This window comes from Saccoglossus kowalevskii, chromosome 7, assembly GCF_978046115.1.
Source record: "Saccoglossus kowalevskii chromosome 7, keSacKowa6.1, whole genome shotgun sequence".
NCBI lineage: Eukaryota > Metazoa > Hemichordata > Enteropneusta > Harrimaniidae > Saccoglossus > Saccoglossus kowalevskii.
The window spans coordinates 1,124,447-1,150,104 of record NC_140647.1 but is presented as its reverse complement, the minus strand read 5'-3'; the positions used below and the strand labels follow the sequence as shown (position 1 = coordinate 1,150,104).

The 25,658-nt window shown below is 35.0% G+C and overlaps 3 protein-coding genes across 4 annotated transcripts in view; 2 read left to right on the top strand and 1 right to left on the bottom strand.

The window, feature by feature from the left end:
- The window catches only part of LOC100372701 (TBC1 domain family member 9-like), a 63,464-nt gene extending 54,386 nt beyond the window's left edge, over window positions 1–9,078 (bottom strand). For both annotated transcript variants that reach the window (XM_085500963.1, XM_085500964.1), the window contains exons 1-8: window positions 8,908–9,078; window positions 5,741–5,904; window positions 4,991–5,068; window positions 4,260–4,358; window positions 3,753–3,836; window positions 3,235–3,368; window positions 2,612–2,814; window positions 1,454–1,525 (exon numbers count right to left, since the gene is read on the bottom strand). In XM_085500963.1, the coding sequence (XP_085357089.1) occupies window positions 1,454–1,525; window positions 2,612–2,814; window positions 3,235–3,368; window positions 3,753–3,836; window positions 4,260–4,358; window positions 4,991–5,068; window positions 5,741–5,904; window positions 8,908–8,951 (878 nt within the window). In that variant the 5' untranslated portion in view covers window positions 8,952–9,078. The remainder of the gene's footprint in view (window positions 1–1,453; window positions 1,526–2,611; window positions 2,815–3,234; window positions 3,369–3,752; window positions 3,837–4,259; window positions 4,359–4,990; window positions 5,069–5,740; window positions 5,905–8,907) is intronic.
- Window positions 9,079–13,019: 3,941 nt separating this feature from the next.
- LOC102803752 (adenosine receptor A1-like) lies at window positions 13,020–14,560 on the top strand. The gene is made up of 2 exons (XM_006825132.1): window positions 13,020–13,374; window positions 13,713–14,560. The coding sequence occupies exons 1-2, from the start codon at window positions 13,020–13,022 to the stop codon at window positions 14,558–14,560; spliced, it is 1,203 nt and encodes a 400-aa protein (XP_006825195.1).
- A 4,535-nt stretch (window positions 14,561–19,095) lies between these two features.
- Window positions 19,096–25,658, top strand: part of LOC100372853 (polypeptide N-acetylgalactosaminyltransferase 13-like) — a 40,787-nt gene continuing 34,224 nt past the window's right edge. The window contains exon 1 of the mRNA XM_002741643.4: window positions 19,096–19,503. Coding sequence (XP_002741689.3) covers window positions 19,231–19,503 — 273 coding nt within the window. The 5' untranslated portion in view covers window positions 19,096–19,230. The remainder of the gene's footprint in view (window positions 19,504–25,658) is intronic.

The window sequence follows — 25,658 nt, the reverse complement described above, 5'->3', positions numbered from 1 at the left end:
AACAACGTATAACTTTTCAGTACATGGCAATCTAAACACAGACCTATAGAATGAAACAACGTATAATTTTTCAGTACATGGCAATCTAAACACAGACTTATAGAATGAAACAACGTATAACTTTTCAGTACATGGCAATCTAAACACAGACCTATAGAATGAAACAACGTATAACTTTTCAGTACATGGCAATCTAAACACAGACCTATAGAATGAAACAACGTATAACTTTTCAGTACATGGCAATCTAAACACAGACTTATAGAATGAAACAACGTATAACTTTTCAGTACATGGCAATCTAAATACAGACCTATAGAATGAAACAAAATAGTCCTGTTTATATTCTGCACGTTTCTTCAGAAGATGGGGACAAAAATAGCCAAATTTTTGGACTAAAAGCTGTAAATTGACTTCAATTTTGTCTGTTTGCACCAAAATTAGGGTTCATTTCTAAAAATATTGAGGAATATAATTATGAAAAAAAGTGCAGATAAATGTGGGCGAAAAAGTCTGGTGGTGAAAAGGTTAGTAAATGACAGAGGTGTGTCTGCAATCATATTTTAATATGAAACCCACTTATTTCTCTACTTCTGTTTGAGATTCACTTCTAATAGAGCAAATATGCAACCATTTATTAATAACCACTGTAATTAGATTTGGTATTTAAAAGGCGGGGATACAAATGGTCATCCATAGTGTCAAAGTGCCTGCTATATAATTATAAATATAACACAGGCAAGCAATTATTCTATCTCTGTCCATATTCTGTGACTGGATACTGGTACTTTCAGGTAAACATTGGAACAATCATACAAGTACATGTAGTAATGAGAAGGAAGTTCAAGTCGAAAATATAGATTATATGTCATATTCATCTAACTTTCATTATTATGGGTTTATGCAATCAGAAGACTGAAAATTATTTTTAGATACAGTCAATAACAGGAGTCCAAAATGTCATAGAAAATGGTTTTCACAGTGGTTTCTATAGTGATATTATTTCTTCATATCTCAAAATTTTTTTTGGCGACATGAACAAAAAGTCATATAATATTATCAAAACGAATCATAATATTGTGAAAACATTTAGTAAGTTTCCAAGGGGATAATAGTTTTCCAGTATATACAATGAGAGATTATCTCCCATAATGCATTCATTGTGTATATGTGCAGTAACATGCTCAGTAATGCAAAATTTGAATTCAGTTCAAACTGTCTTGAAGGGCTTTAAATGTATATAGACAGCGGAATCTTAGTACCATACTGCGCAGAAGTGACACAGCCATAATTCAAAAATCTTTTTTTTTATGTTACATTTTGAGTATCTTAGTTACATATGCAATTCATTTATTTTCACTGGACAATAATAAAATCCAGTGAATTATATCTTTGCTTACATATAACAAATCAGTAAAAGCAGATAACACAGCAAAAATAAAATAATACATACCTGTAGGTTTCACTTCTTGCTCTTGCATCAAGGTCTCTCTTCAAAGATGATATTTTCTTTGGTGCCCTTGTTCTGAAACAAACCAACAACCAAACTCAATAATGAATTATTTTCCTTCATCAGATGTTTAAATATCACTTGGCAGAGGTTTAATCCTGATGATATAGCATTCAAGTTCAAAGCCAATACTAAGTATATATTACAAGGATACCGCAAAGTATGCACAAAGAGAGTATAGCGAGAGTATCAACCAGCACATATCAGTTGATATTGTCATACACTATTTGATTGTACCTTGTAATAACCTTATAATTGTACAACTTCCAGATTCAACTGCAGGGTATAGGAAGCATAGAGCAAAGAGTATGGTGAATATTGATGAAACTTGAAAATAATGTCCAATAGATCTATATTTGGAATTCACATTTTTTAACAAGAATCCCTGGGCATTGTTTTACAAAGAGTTTGTGACAATCACTTCAAATAGAATACCGTGGTGTACCAGCTACTGTAACTGGATATAGCTAACATGAGTACACATCTCTCTTGCTAAGTTAAATTTGGAGTATAAGTTCTCACTAATCTGTAATATATGCCAATCAAACCACCAAAACCTTAATACCATCATGCACACCTACATTCAAAATGTTGGGCATTTATTAGATAAATTAGAGGAACAATGTTTTCATCACACTGTAATAATTTATTAATATGCAAATCAACAAATGCATGACCATCAAAGACACCAAATTTCAAAGTGATGAGTATTGAATTTCAACAGTTATGACTCCATGCAAACAGGTAACCACAATACCCCTTGGCCTTGCATTACATGTACATACCCTTTGCAATAGTGCAAAATGGCATGATATAACTAATGGACGTACCGGGACAGATGATATTTATTTATATAGTGTTTTTTTTCAAAACTTACTTTTCATAACTGCAGAATGCCAGGTGTAAATGAAAAAGTAAATTTAGTATGATCTACAAGAATAATATACATGTAAGTTCATGTATATGTCAATGATATAACAATATATCCAGCTGAAAGTGTACATAATACATACATATACATCATATAGCTCAAAAACAAGATAAGTGAAAACAAAGGTTAACATATCATCCCCATATACATGTATAGATTGAGATTTGTACCTGATGTCAGACCTTGATGGTAGGCTCCTATCTTCTTCAAATCCTTCTTCAGATAACAACTGCTTCATTGCCAGATTGGCAAGCTGCTCCATCATATTGAATGTCTCATATGGGTGAATAAACATAGCAAAATAGTGGTCTTTTTCACGAGTGGATACCTTGATACTCTCAGGAAATATCATACTATTGCTTCTCTCTAGATGCTGTGAAATAAATTGTTTATTTATTATTGTCAGTCTCATGTGTTCTGTAGAATAATAAAAAAACATGTCCTACTAGTATTTTTTTAGAACCCTCCATGTACATTTCTAATGACAGAAATAAGGTCATAATAAATCATATTTGAATGATCCTGTATGAATGATATAAACACAATTTTATTATTGTTTGTTTACATATACCTCTATTGAAGAAGAGTAGATATGGGAACCAGATATTTCATTCAAGATAAAGATACCACAAAATAGGCATTTTTCTATGATAATTTTATGAAGAATTTGTCTTTCACAAAATTAAGGATTTACAGTACATTCAATAATAACTCCATCTTGTCCAACATAAGTGTAAATATTTTGAAAGTTAATAACAACCCTAACGACACAAAAAATTCAAGAAAGACTTACAGTTATATCAGTCCATCTAATGACTAGCCTAGCTTCTGTCCCCATTAGAAATGAATAAAAGCAGAGATGGTTGACACTCAAATACATCCATCCCTGGCGAGGCATTTTACCTTTCCAGTAGCTACATGAATAATCTGAAAGTTACAGTAGCAAAGTTTATAGACTGATGTCATATATGTATATAGAGAAACAGGTTTGTGCAAGGTTACATATGTGTGTATGCATGTATAGGTGAGATTGCTGATCACCTAAAGGGTCAAAATAGTATCTGTACATTGTATATTATTAGCTGCAATATCCAATCATTTTTCCTAAATATTTTGGCCATTGTTCATCAGTTACTGTTTATAGCTGTGATCACAACTTTATGTCCTTGAAAACCTGTGGACAGACAATACTTGTCAGTCAAAGAAATCACCCTCACAATATTTCTGATGTATGAAAATACTTTTTTAATTAATTTAACCATGACAGGGTGGATTGAAACTTCAGTTTTAAACTCAAGATAATTTACTTACAATTTACAAGTTTCTCTTCCTCTGGCATTCTGAAATGACGTCTCCATTTTTGTGTGGCTGATTTAAATATTCTTGTGTCTTCATCTGAGGAAGTAAATAAGAGATGGATGGGAAAAATGACACAATATTGATTTTGATAAAATTCAAAATAATTGTCATGCGTTTGAAACTCAAATTGATATGATTGTGATTATATATTTCTTAGTTTTTGATTTTTCTTATTTTTACTTCAAACTTTTTTTTTGTATTGGCCCATAAAATAAAATTTGTCTAAAATAAATCCTGCATAAAAAACAAAAACCTTTGAAAACTGAACACCATTTTCTATTCCTTTCTGTGTGTTCCTGCTTATAAAAAAAATTTGTCTACAAAGCAAACAATTTTCAGTTCCTTTGTGCACCTGAATTTAAAATACCAATGTTAGCTTCCAATAACAAAATAAATATGGTCTAAATATGTTTTTAATTCTCAAAGTTTATAAATTTACAAAGAAACAAGAAATTTTACCTTCTTTGGGTTCTTCTGTTTTGGCAACAGAGTTGGCAATTATGCTTTCAATCTTACATTTAACAAACTCAGTAGCATCATCTTCATCTTCAAATGCACCTACACAATACAATGATAGAGAATTTGAAACAACATGATTTAAGTTTTAATGAAAAATACACTATAATGTTTATTAATTTTAACGATATCTGAAAACATTAATTGTAAATTGAATAATTTTAACTTGTTTCAATTTTGCTATTTGTGCTAATAAGCAAAAACCAATAAATTAAACCCACAAATTACAATAGTACTTTCACTGGAAAGTTCGTAGCAAATATCAAATAGCAAAATCAAATACAACTTAAAATTAATGCTTTTACGGTATCATTTATCCCTGTGAATGCAATCATTTTTCAGCCAAAACCTTGGTGCAACATAATTTCTGTAAATTCTGTGATAATTTTGAACCAAATGGACATAATATATTATAGGCAATATGTTTTGATTAAATATTCCTTGAAAGAATGTGGGTTTGTTTTGTGTGAAACATGACAAAAGTTTGTCATTCAAAAGTTTAATAATTATACCCCCAGTACTGCAACTTGTGATCATTGACATTTAAACAGATGTCTCTATCATTGGATATGATACATGTATAAAAGATGATAGTGTATGTAGTGTAGGATGTACATTATGTAGATATTGTAGTTATGGTAACATAATAAAATACATATTTATAGTTTTCTTACCCAAGATTTGCATTACATTCTGTTCCAACCATTCCCAGTGATGAAGAATTTCTCTCTTGTGCAATGATGTTGAAACAGCTATAAAACAGAACAAACAGCAAGAAACATTATTAAAGCTTGATGACAGAATATATTTAGTGAATGATCAGAGCAGCAATTGTGCCATGGTTAAAGATAATACGTTAGCAGGTTGAAATTATTCCACCACAACACAACACAGGTGTGATGTACTATACAATGCAGTGTATTTACGCAACAAAATACACATTCAGCATTTGGCATTACCAGTACATGACAGTGTGTGGCCATCTGATGATCAAGAAGATCAATTACTGTAGGCCTTGATCAAGGCTTCATCAATAATTTTTCAGAGAAAGGATCATGGCCAAAACAAAAATATATCGCTGCTTTTTATTGTTCAAGTAAGATTTGAACTCAGGGCCAATGAGACACAAGAGCAATTTCATGCAACCAATGACTGATTTGCAATGTTAACTTGAAAATACAATAAATGTATTCAAATACCAAATATGACAGTTACATTTTCAAAAAGAGGTACATACATGTATGTATCAGTATCTGGGTGTCAAGGGTTAAATATATGTTTGTGGTAATTATTTCGTGGTTATTTTTTGATCATAATAACAAAATAACATTTGTGGCATCAATGAGTAAATACAGGGTAATATGCCACATTTGTCTTTTTCTCTGTATAAACTGTTAATGTGCAAGCAGGATAGGTGTACTTACTCCAGAAGACTTCCGAATTAGGTGTCTGGTGTAATATCCTATATGGTGGTGGCTTGGTGTCTAAAACTGTATCTATTGTACCAACTAACAATGAAGTCAGACCACCACCACCATGCCCTTTCCTTCTTTGAAGCAGAAAGAATGGATTAGCCCTCTCAGTTACCCTGCAGGCAAAAACAGCAATTCTCTGTTACCAGTATATACAAATTGTGAAAATGTTGGTGAACACAATGTTCAGCGTCTAACAACGTAGAAAGCACTCTGATAAAAATAAAGACCTCTCGGCTGAGATAGCTCCGCTTCTAGCAATGCACATTGCTAGCAATGCACAACTGAAGATATCATTAGAAATAGAACAAATCTGAGAGAGGTCTACAAGAGGTACCTATATATATAGTATCAAAGCAATCGAACTTGCGGTTTCTAACAAGAAGTCGAAATATCACTTTTTCCACAAAATAACAAAAATATTCATCAAAATTAGAGAATTGAAGATATCATCACAAAATGAACAAATCTGAGAGAAGTCTACCTGAGGTACCTATACAGTATGTACAGTATCAAAGCGATCAGATTTTTTTGTTTTTAACAAGAATTCGAAAAAACACAAACCAAATAATCATGGGGCATGTCAAAGCATACAATGTATGAGAAAGCAAATTCCGGTATTTTGTTATTGATAACCTTATACATTGTGTAATTGTAATTTATTTTTGAAAAATTCAAAAAAAAAGGTTAGTTAAATATCGCTTTCACTTTCAGAACTGGTTTGCCACCAGGCACTAACAGTAGTGTATTCAAAATTTGCATAATTGAACGCACAACACATGTATACCCCACAACGCAAATACTGAGCATTTGTTTCGTTTCATAACCGCTCTCTTGTGCTTTTATAAAAGGTACAATAAATGTACAGCCATGATGGCATAAATATATCTATAGTTTAATGCTCTTAATTCTCATGTATGAGTGGTACATTTGTATTGACAAAAATACAGGCGTAAACCCAACACTGTACAAATACAACTTCAGACCCACTGCTCTGTTTTTTTTATCAAAATCCAGAGCAAGCTACTCACTGAAAGGGAATGTACTAGTGACAGTAATGGAAACATGCACTGTAGCAAAACCAAATACCGGTACCTATAATGGCAAGACAAATGTTATCAAGAATTGCTGCAATGTCTAACTAAAAGACACCAGGAATAGACCATTTTCCGTACACTGCGAGAATCACGCATTATGCGTGAAATCGAACGTAAAAACAGGACAAACAAAGGTCATAGCGTCGTAGTCAAAAGTATTTTGGGGACATTTCCATGCTTAATAATGTGCTGTCCACATTTGATGATAGGCAATTTCGATTAAGTAAGGGTATTCAGAAGCAATATTCCTCTGTCAAAGATCGGCCGGTCGGTGTGAGCTACGAAATAAGGAAATTCGAGTTCAAAATCAAATCGTTCGATTTTTGCGGCAGACGTTCGACGCGCGTCTTTCATGCATCTCGCGAGATCTCACAATTGTACGGAAAATCACCTATTGACACTGCATATCATGGATGTGGTGACATTTTTATTAATAAGTTGAACATCTACACTAGTTGGAAGAATTATTCATAAGGCAGGAAACATGACATTGTCATTTGGACCAACCTGAATACAAGAAAGATGCTATTGAGATTCCATCTCACATTACTAACTCATGTACAAATATACTGCACAAATTTAACTTAGAACTGGTGTTCAAAGCATTGTGTATTTCACACTTAAAAATTCATAAAAATGATTCCACAATTGATGACTTGTGACAGGATATGTTTTTTCAACATTGTTAAAATTGTTGTCATTAACAATTTGTGTATTGATGTGCTTACACATTAACCTACAATAATGATAATAAATACTATACCTTATATATCAATATTCACATCAACAAAATCACTCAAAGAATTACTTAATAAACAGAACATTCATTTTGTATAACCCATGATGTAAATTTTTAAAACTATTTATAAATTGATATACAGCTGCACTAGTCAAATGTCAAATGCAAGTTATGGCTGTGATCAGTCAGCGACGGTTTTTTCTTCTGTCATTTTGATTTTCTAAATATACTTTAAAAAATTATAATTAAACTATAAAAAAACACTCATGGGTAATCTGAAACAATCAGAAACTTTGGAGATCATTTCCATGCAATTTACCATCCATAAAAAACACAACTTCAAGGTCAAAAACCTAGCCCTGGATTCATGGCCACAGTGTTGTAATGAATGAACAGAATATTGTAAACCACTAAATTTTGCAATTTAATGATAATCATTTTAGATAATAATGAAAATTCATATAGTTCACAGCTACAAACTTTCATGAAAAAGCCATAATCCAGTGATGAACCCAGGGTCCAAAACCAAGAACGTAAACTTGTTCAGTTTCAGTACCACTACCAAGCTTTTGTTTCAGAATTTTGTACTGAAAAATACTTTATTTTAGCTGGAATTAATTTTCACTCAAATTACTTTTCAGGTACTTCATATATGTAATTCACTTCCACTGACTTTTAATAAGTTGAATGTAAAATATAAGAAAAAATGTATATTCTCTGGATTTTATTTTCATGGAATCATTCCTTCAGTGAAAATAGTGCAAATTAAATCCAAGTGAATATAAAGAATCAAGAATCTAAATTACACAGGCCAGTATTAGATGAGCTACAAGAAAAATATAAAAAAATCTAAATCAACTTCATGCTTTTTTAAGAAAATGCCATACATACATTTTAGTATGTGTAATTATTTATTTGTATTCAAAAACAATCCGTATAACAAGCCGAATATTCAACAGGATTCATTGAAATCCGCCAACGCACCCAATGAATGGTCTTCACACATTCGTTTATTTACAAACAACGTATACATACAAGCTGACGTCGACGACGATGGCGAAAATATAACTAACGCAAAATTCAATATGATCAGGTATAAGTTCAGCCTTAAGTTAACATTTGGATACGACTAACTTAATACTGTCGGAGGTATAAAATCAGGCCTATTAATACACCGAAATAAAGTCATCGTAGATTTATGCAAATTTTACGAGTGATAAAGGACACATACATGTACATAGACGAAAATTCTAGGCAAAGACAGTTAACAAAAATATACTCACCATAGAGCATTTGCCAATAAGACCTCTTCTGGTTTTACCCACATTTTGTTAGAATTGCCAAATTTAGCATCAAGCGATCAACAAAAAGGGTAAAAATCGACAATTTTGAGGTCTGGCTTATTTTTAAGCATCCGTGGCAGCCATTTTATTCATTCCAACTCTCGTCAGACTTTGGCTAAATCACACGAGAGAATGCGAGAAATATGATGATGAACTTCGAGGGCGCCACTTTGTATTTAATTGTATAAACTTATGAGCAGATTGCTATATGAAAATGATAAACAAAGTTGAAAACATGGCTCAAAAATGGGAAATCAACATAATATTAAAAGAATATTAAAAATATTTCATTGGTTCTTGCAAGGCATTTAAATTTAACGGTCATTGGTTGATTAGTAGCACGAGACCTATACGCAAAGGTCATATCAATTTGTATTGTAATTATTATTGTGTTGATGAATGTAATAATAATAATAATAACTACTACTTTTAATAATAATAACTACTACTTTCGGTCCAGCTGTTTGTATCTTATTACTGCAGAAAATCACCAGCTGCGGTGATATCGCTGATGTGCTACAAACGCTGTCAATCAATCTAGGGGACTCCTATTATCATAAACATATAACTTGTACTTTATTTCTGTTGTGAAATGTTAGTTGTTTTGCCAGAAAACCCGCATACTGTTGACTAATATTAAAAACAAATAATTATAGGTAGATTATGTCTGCTATGTGCACTAAAATAGGCACACATGTAAACAAAAATTCCTACAATTCTTTTTCATCCGAAAAACTGCAACAATCTCATGACTACGATTGATAACATTTTTAATAAGCAGTGTGATGATCCGTATGTTGTTAGAGTCGGCCTTTCAAACTCGTTGTATGTTTATTCCTCAGCTCCTGAGAGCGAGGTTATTTTTAGATATGTTGGCATCGCCCCTGTGTCTGCGGAAGTACTATGGGAGATTGCATGATGAGAGTGAAAAGTCTTTTGATCAGTAAGATAATTTTAGAAAAGTGAAAACTAGAGTGACTGTGAAATAAAGGTTGGTTTTAATATAAAATATCATGGAATCTGGATGAAACAATGAAAGGAAATTGAACGGGTATGAAAGGGCAGTAAATGTGGCAAGAATGCAAGGTCAAAATCCGGGGGTCAAAATACGTCGCAATACATCCATCATCATCCATCGGCTGTCAACAAATATGAATGTGATAAAAGTCTTGATTTGCAGTTTGCGTGAATGGCCGGGGGGGGGGGGGAATTCATGCCAATTCTGTGCTTCAGTAACAGTATTTGCTGCTTTTTTGTGCAATGGAAATTAATTCAAGAAATGCTGTCAAAGGACATTTCCTTCTAGTAAACAAAACAACCCTGGGACGTTTATCTTGAGAAATTGAGAAGACGAAAATCTCTTGGGACAGTCGTTGTTGTGAAATAATGGACATACTTCTCCATGGTATCAAGGGTAGTTTTGATTATTAGAAGAGGGAAACTGCTGCTTTATGGAAGAGCAAATTTCAATGTCATTGGCCACAGTAATTCTAAATCGATGTTGGTTTTAATTGGTGTTACCTGGTGTAGAAGTTTAATAGTAAATTATTAATATTAAGAATTTAATAGTAAATGGTAGACTCCCTTTTGATTAACATCAACCAGTCTAACGTGGTTGACAATTATACAATGAAATTATAACAGCAAGGCAATTAGGACAAATTAATAAAAATATACAAACATCATTTATATCAACTTGGAAAAGTGAATTACAAAACGACAATCAATCAAAACAAAATGAAACATAAATAACTTAAGAACATACAGAGAATTAAAAAAAACAATTTTGCTTTTGAAACATACCTTGTTATCCGGCAAAATATTGAGATGCGCGAAAATTTAAATAATTCCGCCTCAGTGACCATAACTTGAAAACTGAGACTGACAGACACAACGGAATACCCCTTGCTAATATATTATGTAACCTTTGTGATCAGAATCAAGTAGAAGATGAGTATCACCTAATGATGTCATGCAAAAGTTATACCCCTGATAGAAATGTCTTATTTGAAATTGCAAAAACCAAAATTTGTCACTAAAGACACAATTCATAGTCTTGCTAAACAACAGTGGTCTAACACTCCCTGTAGCAAAGTACCTAAAGAAGTGTTTTGAAATAAGACAGCAACCCCAGTGACAATTTTCTTTCCCAGTTAAAGCGCAGCAGTCGTCGCGCTGCGCATGTTCGACATTTGTGATGATAAACATTGATTTTTCCACAATCCAATGCGCTCTTCAAATGGAAATCACAAGTATGAGGTTTGACCTTGGCGCGACTTGCACTGATTACCGCCGGTGACTCCTTCGATACCTTCCAATCACATGAAAATTACCTAATTAAAGCTTGGAAACGTGCCAGTTCGTACTCGTTGATCTGCGCAACAGTCAAAGTCGCCATCTTTGTTTATATGAGACCCATATATCTTGCACATGCGCAGTGCGACGACTACCGCGCTTTAAGTTTTGCATTTTTTCTATCTTTTTATTGTATAATAATTTAGTCTTAATATTTTCTTTCTCTGTTACAGTAATGTATTAGCTTAGTTTTTTGTATGTTTTTATTTTATTTTATTTATTTTATTTTTTTAACCTTTTATTCTTTCTTAAACATTTGTAGCCATTGCCAATCCCTCTGGGGATTGTGTAAGTGTTAATAACATTAATAATATTTAATTAATGATTGGCCTTGGATAGTTGAAGAGATTTTTAAATGGGCTACTCAATAGAAGTATTCGCCGTGACTCAAGACTTTTCATTCGAGTTTATACAACACTTACATGTCAGGAAGGTTTAATGTCTTGTTTGTATTTGCACAATGTGAAAGAGGGGTTTATTGTCAAAATGTACTAGTATATGGGTGGTTGTATGCATATTGAACTATACAATATTTGACTTATGTCACCAAACTGTACGTTTTGACGACTCGTGTATGCAATTGTAAGATTATATTTCTGATATACTCGAAGTGAATCTTATAAATGCTTTTTATAAATGTTATGGTTCGGTTAATAATTTTCTGGAAACTGTACAGAAAATCACAGACTTTCATTATTTTTTGTTCATAGTTTTTCTAAATTTCAGTTTTTATTGTTTATAATTATTTACAGCAATAACACTTTTTTGTTGTGAACCATTTCCATTTATTGTGATTGTGTACATGACATATTTGCCCCACACAATAAGACAGGATGATATGTAGGGATATGTGCGAGTATGTTTCATGGGTTAATAGGCCACTTCTTTATATCCCACAATTTCTGGTAATTCTAACTAACTACTATTTCGCAAAATTTGCCCAGCCTTGCTTCTACTCCCATATTGTCCTTAACAGTGAAGGTTAATGTAGATATATTGTAAATTACACAGAGGTAACACTACAATGTTTTACATTGCCTGGTATTACACAACAGCCATTGTGCTGAGGCAGTTATGGTTCACAACCATCACCAGTTCTCTTGTTTCTAGTGGTTTTCAAATCCATAAATCCATAGGGACAGTGCCGAGGCCAGTGTGGTTCATGACGTGTAAGTTGGTCGCCGTGACAGTTGTAAAACGACAAATAGTCATTGTGGAATTTTAACTATGATTTTAACTACACAATACACATCTTTTTTCATTCCGTTCCACTATATTTGGCAGTTTTAGCTGCAATGATTAATAATTGTGCATATTACGGTATATGTCGGAAACGATTCGCAAGTTTACTGTTCTGTTCAAACATGCAAAATGGAAAATGCAAAACACTTGACCAAAATTGTGATAAAAGTCGTAGCGTTAGAGGTGCTCATTATTGATACATGTTGATACACAGGACGACCACGTACAAGTGTGCGAAATTTCTATGGCAACCAAAGTAGACTAACTAACCTAAACGTCATGCCCTTGTTACATAATTGAATTATATTTTTAGAAGGGTTATATGTTTGTTTATGATAAAGTACAATATAATTGATTGGTTGGATTTTAATGACGATCGCCACGTTGTATTACTCACTTCATGACAGGCCCGGTATACGGTATACATTTTATTCACATTAGTACACAAGAGGAAAATGGTGACTCTTCAATTGAACACGATTGACAACTCAACCTCGCGGGACGCTGATGAACCGGATTTGTCGGCATGTCAGATCACAGTAGCGGTATGCTATCTGTTATTAGCAGTGCTTATTGTACCCGTCAACAGCGTCGTAATCGGCAACATCCTCACCGAGAAGTCACTTCATGTGCCTATGAACTGGTTTGTCGGCAGCCTCTGTGTTGCAGATTTTCTATTCGGCGCTGTAGTCATCCCGATGTCCATAGCCTACTTGGTGTCACGGAGCGCCTTCGCAGACGTCGGGGTTTGTATGTTTAGCCTCTGTATTACAACCACGATTACAGTCGCCTCAGTTGTCAATCTGATTGGTAAGTACTTTTTTTTTTCTTTTTTAAATGGGTTTGTCTTTTGTATGTTAGATTGCGATTTACTCTATAGTCATGGTCAATAGTAGATGTTTCATCCTTGACTATGTGGTCTATCGTAAACTTTGAATTACAAGTACGTACACGTAATTCAACACGCATGTGCAATTGAATAGTTATTTTTACTCAAATTAATAATATTACTAGTACTACTATGTGCGCGCTCAAAAAGAAGTACCAGTTTATGTAATGTACAATTAGACACAAAAAAACTCAAAGTTGTATTTATTTTGGTCCGCAGAAATATAAAATATTTTATATTTTACTTTTCAATTTTGCAGGGATCACTGTTGATCGTTTTATTGCTATCAAGCACACACTAAAGTACTTGGCAATTATGACGAACGTGCGTGCCGCCATCATCATCGTCTGCCAGTGGGGGTTTGCCATACTCTATGGATTTGCTCCTGCTATGGGATGGAACAATATCTCCAGTAACTCTTCCGATACATTTACATGTGAAGTAGCGCGCATTACGACTCTGGCGTACAGTTTATTCGCCATATTCGTCATTATGTTACCAACGGTTACCTTCGTCTTCATCACCTTTTACGTCACACTCGCGGCAGCCCGGCGACAGCGACGGAGGATTGAAGCAACCCGCGTGTCGACTGTACGTCGTGGTGAGTCATGTGACCGCATCGATTCGAAGAGCATGAAAATAACCAAAACTCTGTTCCTTGTGGTAATTTTATTTTACGTTTTCTGGGTGCCCTTTGGTATACTGCGCGAGGTCCGGTTCATTCTTATATACAACGGCGACGCAACCCCCAGCCATGAACTTGAACAGTGTGAGGCGCAACTTGTTTTGAGTGTCTTTGCGTACAGTACGGCTCTCATAAACCCACTGATATACTCTTATGGGAACAGAGACCTTCGAACTGTCATTGTCAGAAACCTTGTGAGATGGAAAAAATGCTGTCGCAGTCCAGCAAGTCCTAGTCCAAGTCGGGTTCCTAGTCCGTCAATGTGCGATGTGACACAGCTGACGCACACTGACAGCCCTGAGCGAACCCAGTCGATATCGCTTTCATCGGCGCCGTCATCACGCCCTGAAGTGAATGTAGAAGCAGCATGTTGTCACGGTGACGTAACTCTACCTTCTCATTATTTGAAAGAACGGTGCTGATTGAGCAGTCTTCGGAGCAAAATAAAAAAAACAGAACGGATACATCAATTTTAGAATACCGAATGAGTCAGAATTCTGATCAACATTATACCAGCCTTGCAGTATGTGCCTAATAAGGCGTTTTCTCAATACGAGTTGAAGTCATTCTCTTTATAATTTGTGTATCTCTATATAACGGACATATATATAAGTTTGTTTAACGTACTGTATAAATAATGTATGAATTTTATTTTAAATGTATGAGTATATGGATTTGAATTTCTGGTACGTACAGTAAATTTCAAGTATACATTGTTAATCACTTTCATATATAGTCTGTAAAACATCGCTTTCGGTTACAATCAAGAGCGGGTGTGTATCTCAGCATGGAATATTTTCTGGTGTAGCTGTGTACTTATATCATCTATATCATCGCTGATTTATTGATGATGCCATGGACAGCATAGTGTAAATATGTACGTACAAGAAATTCGAAGTACATGCGCACTGAACGCAACTCATGTTTGATTAATATTAGTGATGTAACTGGTTCGTGCAGAGTTATTCAGAGTTCGAGTTTTGCGAGGAAGTGCGTTATTTCATAGAATATTATAGTACGATATATCATATGTTATAATAAATCATATCAATACATCTGACAATCGGAACTTTTTTTTTGCTTCCGAGATTCTAGGAAAAAAATAAATAGAAATCATTATATTTAAATGCCATAGTACAGTAGTTGTTAAGACTTAAAATGCGTCTTAAATAAATGAACAGTTTATATACTATTTCTGAAAACAAAATACAAACATTTGAGGTAGGTAGCTATTAGGTGTGTTTGACGTTTAGACAAAGGTTTATAATGACGCGGAATTCAAGCTGTGAATGGACAAATGTTTAAACAAAACAAATAAAACAACATTTTTGAAAGACCGGCACACGTGGTCATCTCGTGCCCATTCAACAAATTACATATAAATTCCACTTACTATCTAGTCTTCCACCAGTTTATTTATTGCTACTGGCCGGGGGTTTAAAAACAATATTCTTTGGCTGGCTTTAAAAAAACGGAGAAATACCCGAGTTTAGAGCTTTTTACCCATATTACAACATGACTGAATTGACTGACGTATTTAATTATTATAAATTAATCACTAAAACGTAATTTAAAGAAATATTATAAAAAAAATAAAATCACTACATATTAATATCGCTGTTATTGGAACCACGGAGAGATAATATTATCTCCTTCGTTGTTGGGACCATCCAGTGAAAATTTATTATTAAATTACGGAAATCCATATGAGAAATAAACCAACCGATGAATCGAACAATTAAAACGGCAACCATAGACCTTAGAAAGGTCTATGTGGCAACACGGTAATTATTAACAAAAACGTGTATATTATGACAGCTGTACGCATACAGTGATTTATGATGAACAGGGAAGTATCAGCGTTATACTAGAATGTATTTTACGGGCAGCATCATTGGAGGGAGTATCAATAAAAAAAAAACAGAGGAACGTAAAGAATGGCGAAGTCATCCGTCATCATTTGTGTGGCTGTTTTAATCACACTATCAATAAACTATGTGCGGGTAAACCGTAATGAAACGGTTATTGTTGTTCACTCTCGTTTGTATCATTCTTACAGGTAAATCTGTACAAGCAACCAGTGAACGGGTAATATATTCTAACGTATACGTTGTGAACAGACTTCAAAGTTACATGTACATGTAGGTGACGTAAGACTAATATACTCCAATGATTTCGTTCTGCGTGAGTGTAAGATAAACCACAGTCCCTCTATCCTCTATAGAGGGACTGTGGATAAACACACCAGGTAACTGTAACCTGATCTCAACGTTCGCTGACCCAACTTTGCGTGTTGACAGAGAGATAAACGCGTGCCATGCAATGACAAGAATGTGAGAACACTAAACGTGCAAGACAAGCGTGTCGACGTGTGACATCTTCGATACGCAGCCATGACATACCTATCTAGTTTGGACGCACCGCGATTATTAGACTGTCATTATCCGCGCGTGACTGTTTTAATTTACTCGAACGAGGCAATATAAATCACACAATCAATACTCAATTGGGAATTCATGAAGTGTCTAGTTTGAATGGAATGTACTGGGAATAGTCCCAGGCGTACAACTAGGATTGAAGTACCAACAGTAACTCTCATGCGTGCCAGTCGCGTTAGCGGCGTGTTTGTCGTGTGTAAAGGGAGTGTTTGATGTCGGAACAAACTCTAAACTCAACTTTGCCACGAATTGGCAAGCTTCCAAACTACTAGTATTACGAGCCATTTCCGCACCGAACTGAGCAGTTGCGAAACATTCAGTATTCAGATAATTTTTCGAATTTAAAATATAATTGTATGTTCAACGCTCTGATATAATATGAAAATTAACTACCTGGCGCATGCGCACATAGTGTGGACATAGGCAATGCCATGTAAACCCATGATCCAAACAGTTATCATATACTTATATGCATGTGAATGAAAGCTGCAAGTTGGTATTTACAAATATTTATGAATGCGTTTATAAGGTTTCTGTCACGCATAGAAGAGGCGATGTGATACGTAATAAGGCCTATGTCATAACAATATAAACACTGTTTTATTCGAAGACGTATTTATCTGGACCTAACTATTACAACCTAGATTATTTGTAAAACAACTCAACAGAGTGATAAGTAACTCAACAGAGTGATAAGTAACTCAACAGAGTGATAAGTAACTCAACAGAGTAATAAGTAACTCAACAGAGTGATAAGTAACTCAACAGAGTGATATGTAACTCAACAGAGTAATAAGTAACTCAACAGAGTGATAAGTAACTCAACAGAGTAATAAGTAACTCAACAGAGTGATAAGTAACTCAACAGAGTAATAAGTAACTCAACAGAGTGATAAGTAACTCAACAGAGTAATAAGTAACTCAACAGAGTGATAAGTAACTCAACAGAGTAATAAGTAACTCAACAGAGTGATAAGTAACTCAACAGAGTAATAAGTAACTCAACAGAGTGATAAGTAACTCAACAGAGTAATAAGTAACTCAACAGAATGATAAGTAACTCAACAGAGTGATAAGTAACTCAACAGAGTAATAAGTAACTCAACAGAGTGATAAGTAACTCAACAGAATAATAATTAACTCAACAGAGTGATAAGTAACTCAACAGAGTAATAAGTAACTCAACAGAGTGATAAGTAACTCAACAGAGTAATAAGTAACTCAACAGAGTGATAAGTAACTCAACAGAGTGACAAGTAACTCAACAGAGTAATAAGTAACTCAACAGAGTTATAAGGGAAATTCACCTTCCACAAAACTCTTAGGTTATATATAGGTCAATGATTCAAAAATAAACTTGAATAATAGGAAGTTATGCGATCTTCCATTGAGGACTAAGGCGACAACTGTGTTTGCGGTTTTTTAATATAGGAAATATGGAATATAGTAAATATCTAAAAAAAATCGTTATTAAAGGATGGCTATCAATAAAACAATGCTTTGTCGCTAGGGGCGTAACTTCAAAGAAAGATTATCAAATCATTTATTGGTATATCACTGTCTACTAATAACACTTTACTGTCTGTAGATTAATTCATTTTCTTCGGTATTTAATTTCATTAGATATTATGAGCATACTAACTTAGTTTTAAGTTCACAGATTCGGATTCGTTGGTGAAAATAGTGTTATAATTTTACATGTCCATATAGATTGTATAGCAGATCTCTCTAACACTAATTTACAGTAGTCGAATTTCAACGTTGAGGGCAACATTTGCCAAAACACGTGTTCTTTACATCAAATTTAATATCACACAAAACATAATCGCGAATTGTACTGAATTACATTTCGCTGACTATAGTCTACTATTTACCGTGTTTTACACTACACTATTTATTACTGATTTCATGCTCTTTTCGTGATAAGGTCGACCCTGATTTCTTGCGGTTCCTACGCGAAAAACGGGACGAACAGTGGCGGATCCAGAGGGGGGGCAAGGGGGCCCATGGCCCCCCAAACGCATGACAATTCATATCATCTGGATTACGCATAGCTTCTCTGCGATTTTCGCTCCGTAATGTTAAGCGAAGCTTGCCCCCCCCCCCCCCAATACATTTTGCTGGATCCGCCACAGGGGACGAAAACCGACCTTGACCCGACCTACGATACTCATACGATTGTATGACTTCATACTTACAGTAACTCCAAAATTATGATTATGATGAATATTGGGGTTGATATTAAACACTGAATCACAGGACAATATTTATGTGTAATATTTCTCTCACTCCAGTCTATATCATTTTGCATAACACATTTCAGTATATGCTCACCCGCCTTACTTATCCCCTAAATCGTGGGACATCGATTATGGTAGTAATTCGCACAGCGACCTGGATTATAAATGGTCATCGTACGTGGCAAACACACCTGTCCTTTCACTCACGGTTTTCCACGACCTGTATTGCGCATGCGTATCACGACTGTCCTATCCTCCACGACAGTCACTTTTGTTGATTGTTGCACGAAGTGATCGTCGTTGTCTGATGTTCGTTCTCTGAGTAGTGAACGCAACGTTTAATTTTTTCCCAAACTTTCGCGACACGACATCATCAACGTAGAGATTAGTTTGTATTTTTTTAAAGTTGTTACCATGCTACTATCTTCCAGAAACAAAGTAAGGCGGGTTGCAATTTGGACATCGTTGTTTTGGGTTTGCTTGGACGTGGCACTACTGTCAATGTATGCACGTTTACAAAACTTTGACAGTTCCGGACACGGACAGAAAATGCCAAGTTTTCAGAAGGTACCGGAAAGCCAGAAAGACGTGAACTTGGATGGTGTCAAATATGCTCCCCGACAAAAAAGGAAGGAAACTGGAATAGAAGGTAGTTCGGTATCATTACAAATTTCTGATGAAGAACAGGTAAATTACATTCAATCGTTTTTGAACCATGTTTATGTCACCAGAAACAATGTTTTTTGTGTTTTATATTATGATAATTTATATTATTTGACACGTGTCGAATATTACAATTTAGAATATTTGTTCAGTTAACCAAAATTGCAATTTGCTACCATCAATTCAGAATCAAATACTCTTATGTATACGTAACAAATATATCAAATCCAGCACCGTCGCTGAAAACGAAAGTTTACCCACATTTCCTACACAGTGAGTTTAAGATAACTTAAATCTTCCACCTGAAAGCATCTACATAGATGTGTCGGTATTCCAGACTGTTCGCTGAAAACACGTAATTGCCATGACTATTGATTCGCCAATGTTGGTTATTTGAATATCTTTATACTGTCTGATGTCTAGGTCTGGAAATAATTTGTGTCCGAATAAGTTTGTAATCAGTTACCAGCTTCAGGTCTTTTTTAAATAACTATGCATTATGTGTATTTAATAATAGTAACAGAACACATGATTTTCGAATGATGAGAGCGGATGTTCCGCTCGCCGCGAGATCATGATCTCGTGCCAAAATAAACTTGTGTTCTTTTTATTTTGTACACTCAGGCTGACCCGAATTATCAATCTATGACAAACAGTTCCGATACCGATTAACGTCACAGTGACTCAGATCGACATTAATGGAAACTGACTTTTGTTTTGTACGATTTCGTTAATGGAAAACAAGTTTTTAAATAGTTCCGGTCAATTTCGGCAACGTCTTATACGAGCGAATTGATGATACTCGCCATGTGCACAGTATGTTGTTACATAAAATAAATGAAGTCATGCTTTATTTATTCTTTTACTGATAAATATTCATTTGGGGTGTAAGAAAATCAAACCAAACAAAAGGCAAAATATATTTACTTAAAGTATATTTATGATAAATCAATAAAAGGATGTACTTCGTGCGTGACTCGAACAGACATTCGAATTACGTCACCAAATCGCCTAGCTACACATCGTGCAACGTCTTCTTCTCGGCCATTCTCAATAAAAGGATGTTTAATAACGTGCAGAGACCGTCTAGCCAAACATTGAACGGACGCAGCTAACTAAAAAAAGTACTTGAAATTCATGGAATTGTGTTGTTTCACCTGGATTTGTTTGCAAGGAAACATTGATTTTGTGATTTGTGATAGAAAATTAGTTAAAACATAGAGTTTTAAAATTATAAGCCTACACGAAACACATATTTTAATTGATATGGCGCAACAGTGTGCCTAATGCGAGATCATCATAGAACGCGTCTGAAAATATGTTTCCATGACAACAACACATACTGAAATACTTGCCTCATTCATTTTAGCGTGTTAGAATTCGTCCGCAAAGTGGTTTGCACACCAACTTCATTTACGTTTCGTTCTTTCCATACGAACAGTACACACATTCATCATCGATCGGCAACTGAAGTGTACACAGTGAAAGTTCGTTGAACTGCAGCAGATGTCGTAACACATACAAATTATAGTTATTCTATAGGTTTCCCTTGTCTGCCATTGAGGAGTCAAATTTCACTGATTTAGAATTTTTATGTAGTTTCAAGCCGTATTCAAGATGGCTGTCCCAATATAGTAAATATCAGTAGGTTTATCGAATTTATTGTATTAAACATTGTCACTTGTACGCCAGCTGACTGTATATACTAGTATATCGATGACGGAAATTATAGTGATACAGTGCGATAAAAGCGTATTTCTTATCGTGATTACTTAATCAATCGAATTACGTTCTATTACGTTCGGTGACGTCATTGTTTAAGGATGGAATGTTCTGCGTTTAGGGGTTGACTATTTGAAACTCGGGGCGAGACATTGTAAATTCAGAAAAACTCTGCACAGGGAAAATTTGGAGGGAAACAAATATAGAGGAAAATACAGAAAACACAATCTATTTATAAAAAGAAAATCATTGATAGTTAAAACAAGTTTCAAAGTTGAATCCGTTACAATTCAGTCGTAGATAAATGATTATACTGAGTGATTTACTGACATCGTGTAGCAGATAAAAACGCGACATAAACCGCAAGGCAAATTACAAGACCATATGGCGATTGCAAAGCTGCATATTCGTATCGTATTATTAATAGATTGGTGTACAACACTGACATGCACTCACTCAGAGTGACACGGGCACAACTTATTAAAATTTCAATGAATCAACAAATTTAACTTTTCAATCGAAACGGCCTTCTAGTCTCTCGTGTACATATAATGGATTTTTTTGTTGGAATTAATTGATCTCGTTAACTTATCCATGAACTGTATTCAGTTAAACAATTTCTTTCGTACGTGTCGCTAGCTTGAAATCCAAGCTATCACGAATCTCGGCGACGATCACGTGATTTTGGAACTTCCGGGTCGATATTCGATATTCTACTAATCTATGCACATTGTTTTGCAGTAAATGAATGCAGAAAAGATAATATTCCACTATAATACAAAGCGTAAATTTAAAATCATGTCTGCCATGTTATTTATTGCGTGTTATGCAAAGTTACACTAGTTACGTTATGCTAGAGATATATGTTATGTGGTTATCAGCTGATTATTATACTGTGGCACACATCAGACACAGTCGCTCTTTACTTGTGAAATACTATACAAACACAAGTACAGAAATTAAGAATAGATTATACATCGTTTTAGTCATAGGTAACGAATGATTGTGGTGATACTTTAAAAGTATAATGCTCCGATTATATATCACGATGGTGTATATAATGCTAAACGACATTACATGATATTGTTAGTGGGCTCAACACATTTCATAAATGTTGGGGTTTCACAGATTTAAATGTTAACTAATTGGTAATGACCAGTAACAAAAAAGGTAATACGGAACTTATAACCGAATTAACAATGATTTCCCATGGAAATCTAAATTAAAAGCCATGCGACGGTGACGTTTGAGTATAACAGGAACAATTCAATACTTAAAGACTTAAACGCATTAGTATTTGGCCTTTTCGATGAACATCTGACAGCCTGTTACATTGTATATCCGATTTGTCGATTTAATGCATGTATTTCTACTGTGTAATTAATATAATTTGACATATTTACATTATGCAAATTGTAACTGCGTTCTCAGTCATTTTCCCTTTAAATGACCTTCGTGTAGCCATGTCTGAGTTTGTTTAAATTTATTGTGATGCTGTTTAGTTACTACTCAAAAAAACTACTGCATACATAGACAAATTGGAGTTTATCATTCTAACGTAAGTTGGAACCTATTTTGAACACACAAGCCATATTATCATTCTAATGTAAGTTGGTACCTGTTTTGAACACACAAGCCATATTATCATTCTAACGTAAGTTGGCACCTGCTTTGAACACACAGCCGTATTATCATTCTAATGTAAGTTGGTACCTGTTTTGAACACACAGCCATATTATCATTCTAATGTAAGTTTGTACCTGTTTTGAACACACAGCCATATTATCATTCTAATGTAAGTTGGTACCTGTTTTGAACACACAGCCATATTATCATTCTACCGTAAGTTGGCACCTGCTTTGAACACACAGCCATATTATCATTCCAATGTCAGTTGGCACCTGTTTTGAACATACAGCCATATTATCATTCTAACGTGGGTTGGCACCTGCTTTGAACACACAGCCATATTATCATTCTAACGTAAGTTAGCACCTGCTTTGAACATACAGCCATATTATCATTCTAACGTAAGTTGGCACCTGCTTTGAACACACAGCCATATTATCATTCTAACGTGGGTTGGTACCTGCTTTGAACACACAGCCATATTATCATTCTAACGTAAGTTAGCACCTGCTTTGAACATACAGCCATATTATCATTCTAACGTGGGTTGGCACCTGCTTTGAACACACAGCCATATTATCATTCTAACGTGGGTTGGTACCTGCTTTGAACACACAGCCATATTATCATTCTAATGTAAGTTGGCACCTGTTTTGAACACACAGCCATATTATCATTCTAACGTGGGTTGGCACCTGCTTTGAACACACAGTCATATTATCATTCTAACGTAAGTTAGCACCTGTTTTGAACACACAGCCATATTATCATTCTAACGTGGGTTGGCACCTGCTTTGAACACACAGTCATATTATCATTCTAACGTAAGTTAGCACCTGTTTTGAACACACAGCCATATTATCATTCTAACGTGGGTTGGCACCTGCTTTGAACACACAGTCATATTATCATTCTAACGTAAGTTAGCACCTGTTTTCAACATACAGCCATATTATCATTCTAACGTAAGTTGGCACCTATTTTGAACACACAGCCATATTATCATTCTAACGTAAGTTAGCACCTGTTTTGAACACACAGCCATACTATCATTCTAACGTGGGTTGGCACCTGCTTTGAACACACAGTCATATTATCATTGTAACGTAAGTTAGCACCTGCTTTGAACACACAGCCATATTATCATTCTAACGTAAGTTGGCACCTGTTTTGAACACACAACCATATTCTCATTCCAATGTAAGTTGGCACCTGTTTTGAACACACAACCATATTCTCATTCCAATGTAAGTTGGCACCTGTTTTGAACACACAGCCATATTATCATTCTAACGTAAGATGGCACCCGCTTTGAACACACAGCCATATTATCATTCTAATGTAAGTTGGCACCTGCTTTGAACACACAAGCCATATTATCATTCCAATGTAAGTTGGCACCTGTTTTGAACATACAGCCATATTATCATTCTAACGTGGGTTGGCACCTGCTTTGAACACACAGCCATATTATGATTCTAACGTAAGTTAGCACCTGCTTTGAACATACAGCCATATTATCATTCTAACGTAAGTTGGCACCTGTTTTGAACACACAGCCATATTATCATTCTAACGTGGGTTGGCACCTGCTTTGAACACACAGTCATATTATCATTCTAACGCAAGTTAGCACCTGCTTCGAACACACAGCCATATTATCATTCTAACGTGGGTTGGTACCAGCTTTGAACACACAGCCATATTATCATTCTAATGTAAGTTGGCACCTGTTTTGAACACACAGCCATATTATCATTCTAACGTGGGTTGGCACCTGCTTTGAACACACAGTCATATTATCATTCTAACGTAATTTAGCACCTGTTTTGAACACACAGCCATATTATCATTCTAACGTAAGTTGGCACCTATTTTGAACACACAGCCATATTATCATTCTAATGTAAGTTAGCACCTGTTTTGAACACACAGCCATATTATCATTCTAACGTGGGTTGGCACCTGCTTTGAACACACAGTCATATTATCATTCTAACGTAAGTTAGCACCTGCTTTGAACACACAGCCATATTATCATTCTAACGTAAGTTGGCACCTGTTTTGAACACACAACCATATTCTCATTCTAACGTGGGTTGGTACCTGCTTTGAACATACAGCCATATTATCATTCTAACGTAAGTTGGCACCTGCTTTGAACACACAGCCATATTATCATTCTAATGTAAGTTGGCACCTGTTTTGAACACACAGCCATATTATCATTCTAACGTAAGTTGGCAACTGTTTTGAACACACAGCCATATTATCATTCTAACGTAAGTTGGCACCTGCTTTGAACACACAGCCATATTATCATTCTAATGTAAGTTGGCACCTGTTTTGAACACACAGCCATATTATCATTCTAACGTAAGTTGGCACCTGCTTTGAACACACAGCTATATTATCATTCTAATGTAAGTTGGCACCTGCTTTGAACACACAGCCACATTATCATTCTAACGTGGGTTGGCACCTGCTTTGAACACACAGCCATATTATCATTCTAACGTAAGTTGGCACCTATCTTGAACACACAGCCATATTATCATTCTAATGTAAGTTGGCACCTGCTTTGAACACACAGCCATATTATCATTCTAACGTGGGTTGGTACCTGCTTTGAACACACAGTCGTATTATCATTCTAACGTAAGTTAGCACCTGTTTTGAACACACAGCCATATTATCATTCTAACGTGGGTTGGCACCTGCTTTGAACACACAGTCATATTATCCTTCTAACGTAAGTTAGCACCTGCTTTGAACACACAGCCATATTATCATTCTAACGTAAGTTGGCACCTGTTTTGAACACACAG